Genomic DNA, 11,240 nt, shown 5'->3' on the forward strand with positions numbered 1-11,240 from the left:
TTTGTTTTAATTTTAGAGGAGAGAATGTATTTTGTGATAAAATATTTCACAGACTATATGTTAGTCTAGGGGGATGCGCACCGGCCACTAAAGATGATGAAGACGGAATGGAAGTGATTGTTATTAAATATACGCTCTGAGGTCTGTAAGAGTGAGTGAATGTGGTTTTACGCCGCTTTTAGCAATATTCCAGCAATATCACGGCGGGGGACACCAGAAATGGGCTTCACACATTGTACCCATGTCGGGAATCGAACTCCACCACTTGTGTCAACCTTAGTAAACTCAAACAGGAAACTGCCCCTTGAATATCCGGGTTAGAATTGATTTTCAACAACCCAAAGGTGGGAACGGTCGTATCCCAGTTGCATAGATCGATGCCCAATCACTGGATTTTCTGGTCCATACAAGTTTATTTACAGACCCCCGTCATATAGCTTGAATATTGCAGAGTGCAGCGTTAAACAACAAACAAACAAACAAAAAGAAAACTGATATATTGTTAATCATCATATTGCCCTTAAATCCCGTAATTCAAAGTACATTCAATGAATGAACTGTTTTTATTTTCTCTTAAATTAAACATTAAATTCAAAATTTCACATGTTTTCATGCCCTAATAAAGATGCACACCAGATCGAACTGAATGACAATTATTGTCAGGTGACTATGGAATATCTATATTTCATTAAAACCTAACTTGATTTATACAAAAGAAATCTAACCAGCTATAATCCATATATGAAATCAGCAAATTATTTGTTTTAATTTTAGAGGAGAGAAATGTATTTTGTGATAAAATATTTCACAGACTATATGTTAGTCTAAGAGGATGCGCACCGGCCACTAAAGATGATGAAGACGGAATGGAAGTGATTGTTATTAAATATACGCTCTGAGGTCTGTAAGAGTGAGTGAATGTGGTTTTACGCCGCTTTTAGCAATATTCCAGCAATATCACGGCGGGGGACACCAGAAATGGGCTTCACACATTGTACCCATGTCGGGTATCGAACTCCACCACTTGTGTCAACCTTAGTAAACTCAAACAGGAAACTGCCCCTTGAATATCCGGGTTAGAATTGATTTTCAACAACCCAAAGGTGGGAACGGTCGTATCCCAGTTGCGTAGATCGATGCCCAATCACTGGATTTTCTGGTCCATACATGTTTATTTACAGACCCCCGTCATATAACTTGAATATTGCAGAGTGCAGCGTTAAACAACAAACAAACAAACAAACAAACAAAAAGAAAACTGACATATTGTTAATTATCATATTGGCCTTAAATCCCGTAATTCAAAGTACATTCAATGAATAAACTGTTTTTAATTTCTCTTAAATTAAACATTAAATTCAAAATTTCACATGTTTTCATGCCCTAGTAGAGATTCACACCAGATCGAACTGAATGACAATTATTGTCAGGTGTCAACCTTCTCTTGATGACGGTGACCACGGGGGGTGGGATGGTGGCAATGGTTTTCACTGTTTAATTATTAAAAACTCAAAGGTGAAGGATACACTCCTTTTCTGCTCGACATATGGGAGGGGCGGGATACCTCTTGGAGTTAAACTGTGAACGTATGACACACTGGTGTGACATATAGCGTTCTGACGGTTTGATATATAGCATATCACACAACATTCACAGCACAGCTGGGCGGATATTTTGATGTTTACGCGAACAGTCGCAGTTGTCTGTATCGTCGTCTCTGATTGGCTGACGGTCGCGACCGATCACATATTTCTGTCACCTTTCGTAAAGGGCGTATCACTTGTGGGAGCAATACTTGCAGAGCGGACTAGATCTATCATTCCTCGACAGTGGTCTGTTTATAAACATGGAGGTACGTGGAATAACATTTGTTTATTTTTTTTATCTTATTCTCTTAAGTACTCTTTGACGATATTGTTTCATGTTGTATTGACGAGGGGTTTTGTTGAAGGAGATTGCAGATTAGGTGGTTAAGATTAGCTGTGTACTATATGGTGCAGTCACTGGGATGTGTGGCAACCGTTGGGTATATGCACAGTGCACATGGCACTGTCAAAGGATGCTTTGCAGTCACTGGGTGGGTACATGTACATTTTTTTGTTATTTTGTTATCAAGCGAAGAGTAACTTTCGTGCTCAAAAGAAAATTATTGTTTTTTCGAACCTTTTTCATCTAATGACCCATGACTCCATGAGTTCAGCTGATATGACTTTGGAAAAGCGACTGACTATTCAGGATTGCCAAAGAGTTTGGGACAGCTCAGAAACGTCTCCAAACAGAGAAAGGTAAAAGTCCGCAAGTGATATCAGCTATTAAGACTTATCAAAAGTCTCTGCTAGTACCGTCTCAATATTCACTCAAATTTTCAACCTCATGAACATAATAGACATTGTGTTTACATAGTTTAGCGGTGTTGAATTAAAATAGTGAGTGAGTGGGTTGAGTTTAACGCCGCTATTAACAGTAATCCAGCTATATCGCGGCGTGTCAGTGATGCAAGTCTTAGATGTTTACCACTTCAGCGAAACCCATGAGCACGGGTATGGTGCTGACAAACCTTGAAACATAATCTTGGCGAACTGGGATTCAAACCCATAACCATATGTTTCTGTCGTGCCCAAGGGACGCAAGTCTACACAGCGAAATGCGGCGCCAAAGACGACTTGACCACCCTTGCCCCCTGTCAAATACAATAAGGCCTTCTGAAAAAATAAACGACAAAAAACATTTGTACGATTCCGACTATATCAGAAGCATGTGTTTGTGAAACACTCTCAAATAGTGAGGTGTTCGCGAAAAGGTGAGCGTATCCTGCCCCTCCGGTGGTACCTGCAAAGGCAAGTCAATTGTTCGCCTGAAACCACACAGGAACTCAAGGTACAAGTCCAAATATAGAATTACATCGGACATAATTTTGGTCACTTTGAAAATGTTTTCAACATTGCTTCCATTAAGCTTTTTGAAAGCTTTGGAAAGGCATTGATACCTCAACCTGATCCAAAGAAAGAAATTTCATGTTTCCTGTCACAAATCGATCATAAAAACATTTTTCAAGCTAAATTTGACTTTGCATTGACATTTTGACGTAACCCAATGTGACATGATTCGTCATTTTGTTTTCATTAAACACAATTGTGAATTCAGGAAACCCAATAAACTTCAAATTATAATTTTATCTTTCACATATTTCAGCTTTAATCTAGCCAAGGTAACATTCCATGTATTTCTCCAGTCCCGACAGTGCCTACGTAGACGTACACGGCGACTGGGGCGGTGGGAATGCCTAGTGGTAACCTCGTTCGCCAGTCACACCGAAGGCCCGGGTTTGATTCCGAATTAGCAGCAGAGTAAAAATATATTTTTTTTAAATGGAGGTAATGTAAATCGATTTTATTGGAAGGTTATGTTGTATGTCACTGAAAACTTTACCACACGTCATGAATAGGGAAATGCGTAAGAATATGTGAGAACTTGTGAGAATATATTTATAATGATGTGAAAATGAATGTAAAACAACCATCCAAGACAAGCAGCAAAAATCACTTTTTGGGCGTTGGGAAAAAAATTGATGTCTGTTGACATGCTGCTTTTGTATGGGGTTGCTAACAAAATGAAAAAAATCACTGACGCCGTTGTTTTTGCTGCCAACAAGACGTATAGGACGGATTTGAGTCCTTGTGGTAAGAGATTTAGAACACGTTACTGCCACACATTTTGTGCTTATAATCAATTCAAACAAATATATTTGTCCACAGCTTCCTCTAGACTTGAGCGTCAGAAAAAGTTCCGTGTGCGATGATGTCACTTCCGGCGACGACAATGACGTGGTGACCAGCGATTCTCCGCCTCCTTTTAATGACGCCTCTGGCTTGATAGCGGACACCGCCGTCAGTCCTTGTGTCAACCGGCACGAGGGGGAAGTGGGCGTGTCTCTCCTAGATGCCCATATATGGGAGGCATTCAGCCTCAATGGTACAGAAATGATCATCAATAGGAATGGAAGGTACAGATTTCACATGTGATAATACTGTATATCAATATCAATATTTTATCAATATCATATAGTGGGAAGGTTTCTCGGCAGGATAAAAGTGGTATCAAATGGTATACTGCATCTTCACATGTTTTGTCCTGTAATCGACGGAAAGGGGGTCATGAAAACATGTTACCTAAATAGGGGAAGGTCAACAGAATGTTACAGTCCTTAGGACAAACTCTCACACACCCTGTCCCAACCCCGCACCCCACCCCCACCAAACACGCCTACACCCCCACAACACATATCCGTGGGTTGGAATCCCAATTCGTCCTGATAATGGTTCCAGGTTGTCAGCACCATGCCCATTCACCAAAACTGTAAAGACCCGCATCACTCTGGCTTCCCTTGATCAAACTGACACGCTTGACATAACGGGAATAATGTTCAAAGCACCATGAAACCAAATTCATTCACTCACCCTTTACATAAGTTCTGTTATTAAGGTATGATCTACGCATATGCCACAAACATAAAATATTAACATTCATGGGATATGTTTAGACGAATGTTCCCGCACGTGACAGTGTCTACTTCCGGTTTAACCCCATCCGGGCTCTACAACGTCTGGCTTGAAATCCTGCCTGCAGACGGAAGAAGGTTTAAGTATATTCAGGGTGAGTGGCTTCCCGTCAGCCCTGCCGACCCAAGTTCTGGATCCACTCCCTACCTCCATCTGGACTCGCCGAACACAGGAGCGTTCTGGATGCAGAAGAAAATTTCCTTTGCACGCCTCAAACTCACGAACAATCGAGATTCTGCGGAGGGAAACGTGAGTATGCGCTTCATGAGCTGACAATAAAATATACAGATGTACAGTTGTAAAGTCCTGCTTTAATGGCCCAGTTCGAGGATAGTCTCTTTCTGATTACCTACAATCCTTCCATCCTGGATAACATACACAGCATCCGTGGTCTAGTGGAAAGAGCGTTTTCACCAAAAAGTGAATTGTTCACCGGATACCTTGATAACATTTTTTGTAGGTATATGAATATACATAAATGGTCTTGAAGGATACACTGATAAGTTATTATAGCATCTCCTAGAACAAATCATGCCTTACTTCTCTTCATATACCAGATGCAAAAATATTAGAATTGACTGAGTTAGTGAGGGACCAATTAATGGCTGACCCCTCAGAGCCCAAAAAACAGGAAGTTGGCTATGTATGACATGAGTATATTAATATGAGTATATTAATATATGTATATTAATATGAGTATATTAATATCATTAATAATTAACTACTTGAGTCATATCAAAAATAGTTTTGTACATAAACGCAACGGGTTTTGAATGGTTTGATGAAATGGCTTTTGAAATTACCTGTGCAAAGATCGCTTCAACGTATATATACTATATCATCAAATAAGGTTTGTTTTCAATGTTCTTATTGTACACGCATGCGCAGGTTATGCTGCAGTCAATGCACAAATACATGGTCCGGATTCTTATCAGCGAGACGGGGAAGGACGTCAACGCCACAGTGCCTAAGACGTTCACGTTCCCGGAGACAACGTTTATGGCCGTCACGGCATACCAGAACAACCACATCACCAAGCTGAAGATCCACAACAATCCTTTCGCGAAAGCCTTCAGGGACAAGCATATTGGGAGGTATGTCATGTTGTTTTATGTGTTCTTCTATATACTCACGGCCTTTTGATAATGGAAGACAATCATAGATCACATGCTCCTGGGGTTACATACTCTGACCACAAGCCTTTATTTTCATGGTTCTTGTGCGTGAAGAAATATCAGTATCTTTATTTAGTCATGTTTAACTTTTTACAACCAGAATCAGACACGTCCGAATCCTATGGCAGTGGAAGGGGGGTCGGTGGGGTAGCCTAGTGGTTAAAGCGTTCCCTCCTCACGCCGAAGACCCGGTTTCGATTTCCCACATGGGCACAATGTGTGAAGCCTGTTTTTGGTGTCCCACGGCTTCATAATATTGGCATATTGCTAAAAGCGGTGTAAATCCATACTCACTCACCCTCTGTGGGTTCGATTCCCGGATTCACTCTAATTATGATTTCTGATTGTCAGCACAATTCCCATGGGTTTCACAAAATTGGTAAACGTCGACCTGGTCTCTATGGACCGAGTTCACTTTGTTATGGCCCAAAGTTGAAAGTTAGTCTAGCTTAGAACTTTTTGTCCAGGCCTCGTACTTGGCACTGATGTTGATATTCTTTATTTTCTTCAGAAACTACCAGAAACGATCTAGGGGCGCTGCGTGGTCTCTTCCTGACGGTAGGTGCAAAACACCAATCTGTTGATAAACATGTGCAACGTTTCACGGGTGTCAATGAGTATTTGAAACCCTAGCATTTGTTTTTACATTTGAAACTTCCGATTTAGCTTTCGACGGCGGTTCCAAATTTGTATTAAACTGCTGGGCAAAAGAAAGTATACATCCATGTTTGGAGATTATGGAAAAATATGATTCAGGGATTGTGAGACAGACCAATCATAATAATGTTCTATCTCTAATTGAAGCAAGTCTAGATTTTCCTCAGTTTCCCAATCTACAATCCCACTGGGACCAGTCTAGCTATGGACCCTGACGCAAGGTCTCATATTTATGGTGTGTATATATCTCCAGGGTACCAGGACACGTCCCAGCCGAACAGGAAGCGCAAACGTGATTCAAAGGAGGATGCGGCTGCTCTCATCAAGGACCACACAGGCCTAAAAGACGGGTTCAACAGTGTGGGCCAAGCAATGTCAAGGTCGAATCCGGTGGTGATGGATCGAGTACCTCCCTATGGGTGTGATATTTTCCGTGAGTAGCCCTCTTTCCTGTAAGGAACATACACTGAATGTAACCCCTTTCAGTATGAAACGTTGGTCCCAATCCCGTGGTGTTAAGAAAATATCTGTTATTGGTCCCTAGCAACCTTTGCTATAATTGTCGCACGATGGGAGTTATTGGTTGGGTGGTCAGCAAGCTGATTTGGTTGATTGCGTGTCATCGCATCCCGATAACTAGGGACATGCCAGAGAAAATGCCTGGGACGGGGGAACCTTCTGTAGAGCAGACCAGAGACAGGAGGATTTTCTGTAGAGCATGCCAGAGACAGGGGGACTTTCTGTAGAGCATGCCAGAGACAGAAGGACTTTCTGTAGAGCATGCCAGGGACAGAGGGACTTTCTGTAGAGCATGCCAGAGACAGAGGGACTTTCTGTAGAGCATGCCAGAGACAGAGGGACTTTCTTTAGAGCATGCCAGAGACAGGGGGACTTTCTGTAAGGCATGCCAGAGACAGGGGGACTTTCTGTAGAGCATGCCAGAGACAGAGGGACTTTCTGTAGAGCAGACCAGAGACAGAGGGACTTTCTATAGAGCATGCCAGAGACAGGGGGACTTTCTATAGAACATCACTGGGTCGTAGGTGCTTTTATAAAGAATATACCTGGCACAAACGGATATTCTAGAAAATATCCCTTCTTAGAGGTTATGATGAAGGTCCCGTTACAACAATAAGGTGACGTCAGAAGAAGTTTAGAAGTTAGACTAAAAACAAATATTGGTCGATGTTTCCCTCGATTAATATTGGTTTAATGGCCCCTATTAATGACAGTCGTATCATTTGATTCATTGATTCAGGATGTTGCCCTGAGGGGGATGCTGAGTAACGGAGTAAATCGAAAAAGTAAACAATATATATTGTCGATGGTTAATATATACGACAGGTGGGCGCCAATGTTATATCTTCAGGTCTTTTGTTTTTTCAGCGTCTGCACGGGGAACTGGTTTCATGTGTAATGCCATCCAGAATGCCGGGTTATCTCCCCTGTATCGACCCTTTCACCACCAAACCACTCCGGCGGTCGGCGGACTCTGTCCCCTGCCCCCCTTCATGTACCCCGCCCGTTACTTCCTCAGCCCAGAGGTATCTCTCGCTCATCCCCACCCAAGCAACTACCCACTACCAATCCCCGCCAACTCGAGTCACGCGCCATGCTACAGCCTCCCAAACTATCATGGGGACTTGTCCTAGGATAGAGGATGGAGGATTACGTCACAGGTGGAACGTAGAGGGAATGAACATCTCTGGGAAGAAGATGTGTTGAGCGATTTTTCTTGGTGTGGCGTCAAGCGGAATTGCGTGCGTGGAGTGGCATGGGGGGGGGGGGGGGGGGGGTGGGGGTGGGGGGGGGTGTTTTGAAGACATTGTCTGATTCCTCAGTTGGAGAAAAACCGTGACAGACTCTAACGGAAGACGACGACACAAACAACTAAACAGTCACCTTGTCCATACGATGGGCGTGAGAAACAAGCGTGTCTAACTATTATAGGCATTGTTTGTGACAGATCCCTACTATTAACGTTATCAGGCGGAGGTGAGAAGAGAGACGCGATGACAGCATTGTGATCGCCACGATGTTAACTATTGTCTTAGTGCTAACAAAATCGTCGTTATATGTTTCGTGTTAAAATATTTTACTATTGTATCATTGTGTGTTCCATTACAAATAAACAATATGATAAACGTTTCAACTTATTGTTTGTAGTAGGGATAATCAGTTTTGAATTAAACTTGTAAATAGATGGATTGTCACGCCGAGGACCATGGCTCGGTTGCACAAAGAGATTTTAGCACTAAAGTGATCGTAAATTCCATACAGCTAAGGCTGTTTTGTACAACGGCACCCACGGCCACGATTCACAAAGCGGAATTGGCAGTACGGCTGTCGTAACTTATTTGAGAGTATGGACGAAGCGCAATAATCGTTTTGTGAAACCGGGCCCTGGGTGATTCGGATCCCTACCTCAAGAGTGAGCGAGCTGATTTTAAACGCATTCAGGATATTATACGTTTTCAATGTCTGCTCAGTTATTGCACGGCATGTTTGCTAAACGTAAGAGGAACACCCGAGGTTATGTAAATATTTACAGCGGGTACGGGGCACACAAATCAATTACAAAAAAACAGCAGATATGGAATCAAAATAGTGAGAGAGTAACGTTTTACGCCGCTCTTGGCAACATTCCAGCAATATCACGACGGGGGACGCCGGAAATGGCCTTCACACATTGTACCCATGTGGGGAATCGAACCCGGGCCTTCGGAGTGACAAGATAACGCCTTAACCAATAGGCTATCCCACCGCCCACAAAACGACTAAGGGGCGCAACTCTGCGCGGTGAATTGCCGACTGGGACACCTGAGTCCACTTCTCCCACAGGAAGCTGCATCACACTGTATAATACCATAAGTCCCGATGTGTTTTAAATAACATCTGGAATATTATATGACATGGGGGGAAATACACGTGAATTATTACGCAACGAGTTGACAAATCTTTTAGATAGGCGTGTTTGCACTTCGACGGAACCCAGTTGGCAAAATGGCCACGAGAGGCATTCGTCACCACGCGCATGTGTCCGTAACCAACAACAAGGCTCTTCTCCCTCCATTCGTGACCAACTCGTGTTATTCCGGGACAAGCCGAATAGCGACTCGTGCCCCTCTCTTGGCCATTTTTTCGAACCGGGTTCCGTCTTAGCGCAAACGCGCATACCTTAAACAATTGTCAACTCGTTGCGTAATGGTTCACATATATTTCCCCATATATTGTATAATTTTTTAATTTTAAGTTTACACGATATACGGCTTTTCCATTGGACGAGAGGTCGGTCACATGATCGCGAAATTGACGTTCATAAGTGTATGAACGACACAATTTGACGTTCATACGTTTTTCACGAGACCGTGTTCTTGAAATGAACACGGTCGCTACGGCCCATTCTAATGAACATCTATGAATTTACCTTTGTGTCTGTTTGACGCATCTTTATTCACCTTTCAATGATCGGCCAGCTGATCAATGATGACTAACACATGTAACGCCACAGATTCATTAACAGCTTCGGAAATCTCCCCCCCCCCCCCCCCCCCCCCCCCCCCGTCACGTTTATCGTGTCGGCCGTTTTGACTTCTTGTACTTGATGTAAATGTATTACGACACGCTGTCATTGCGACTGACTTACTGAGGTAGTTCTTTACAGACCTTTCTCATCTAATGAGGATATGATTTGAACACATGTGCTGCGTAAGATGTTTCTGAAGAGCAAGTTGTGCATCCATACGCCCTTGTCACCTCTCTTTTTGAAGAACTATTTTACTCCGCGATATAGCTGGTTGTTGTATGGCTGTCAGTGTAAACATGAAGTCACACGTACTAAATAGAATTGTGTTTAGATCTTGGCCTACATCCTTGGAGGTAAGAAATTGTGATAAAAAAATAATAAGAATTGACTTTCACTTTGTGTGAGTTCATTGGAGTATGAACCGCAAGCCCGACGTTCATACAGTTTGGCCCTCACTCTATGAAGGTTCATACTCCAATGAACTCACACAAAGTGAAGGGCAATTCTTAAATTTATTTCAGATGCAATTTAAAGCATATCGGGATATGCGGAATTATACAGTGTGATTAAACACATTTAATTGTGTCTTGGGTATATTTTAGATGCAAGATATATGTAAAAACAAAAAATTATTTCTGAGGGATTCTTTGACGAAGAACTTGAAATAATACGCGCATTCTGATTGCTTTTTCGTATTTTCGCACATAAAATTCATCGATAGGGGGACATCTTGCAGGTTACGGAAAGGAGTTAGTGGTGCGGAATGTTCTCCCGCTTGAAGGCCTCCATGTGCCGAAACGGCACAAGTTCATCAGAAAGCGCGTCAGGATATGGGTACTTCGATCAGTAAAACCCAGCTTTTGTTTACAAAATGTGGAAAGATGTAGATTGTCGGCTCCACAATGCAATGTATACGGAGAACAAAATTGTGTTATATTAATTGTTGTTATAACTTGCAGGGCCATGTCAGTGTGTGTGTGTGTGTGTGTGTGTGTGTGTGTGTGTGTGTGTGTGTGTGTGTGTGTGTGTTGTGTTGCGGACAATTTAGTCTAAATGTATTGGCTATTTATGTCATTTATATGTGTGTGTGTGTGTGCGTGCGTGCGTGCGTACGTGCGTGCGTGCGTGCGTGTCTGTGTGTGTGTGTGTGTGTGTGTGTGTGTGTTGCGGACATTTTAGTCTAAATGTATTGGCTAATTATGTTATATCTAGAGCATAGTTTGTTCTCCGCTTCATGTTTTACATTAGTTGGTGAGATTGTAAGTCTTCCTATTTCTTAACACCTTAAATTTGAACGAGATTTGAATATTCGTACATAATGGA

The 11,240-nt window shown here is 42.4% G+C and overlaps 1 protein-coding gene across 1 annotated transcript; it reads left to right on the forward strand.

The window, feature by feature from the left end:
* The first annotated feature begins 3,758 nt into the window (after nucleotides 1-3,758).
* LOC139453344 (T-box transcription factor TBX19-like) lies at nucleotides 3,759-8,043 on the forward strand. Its single transcript, XM_071235016.1, has 6 exons — nucleotides 3,759-4,003; nucleotides 4,541-4,808; nucleotides 5,448-5,653; nucleotides 6,246-6,292; nucleotides 6,645-6,824; nucleotides 7,778-8,043. The coding sequence occupies exons 1-6, from the start codon at nucleotides 3,981-3,983 to the stop codon at nucleotides 8,041-8,043; spliced, it is 990 nt and encodes a 329-aa protein (XP_071091117.1). The 5' UTR covers nucleotides 3,759-3,980.
* The last annotated feature ends 3,197 nt before the right edge of the window (nucleotides 8,044-11,240 follow it).

The sequence above is a fragment of the Haliotis cracherodii genome, unplaced genomic scaffold (genome assembly GCF_022045235.1).
Source record: "Haliotis cracherodii isolate W230 unplaced genomic scaffold, xgHalCrac1.p SCAF_9, whole genome shotgun sequence".
NCBI lineage: Eukaryota > Metazoa > Mollusca > Gastropoda > Lepetellida > Haliotidae > Haliotis > Haliotis cracherodii.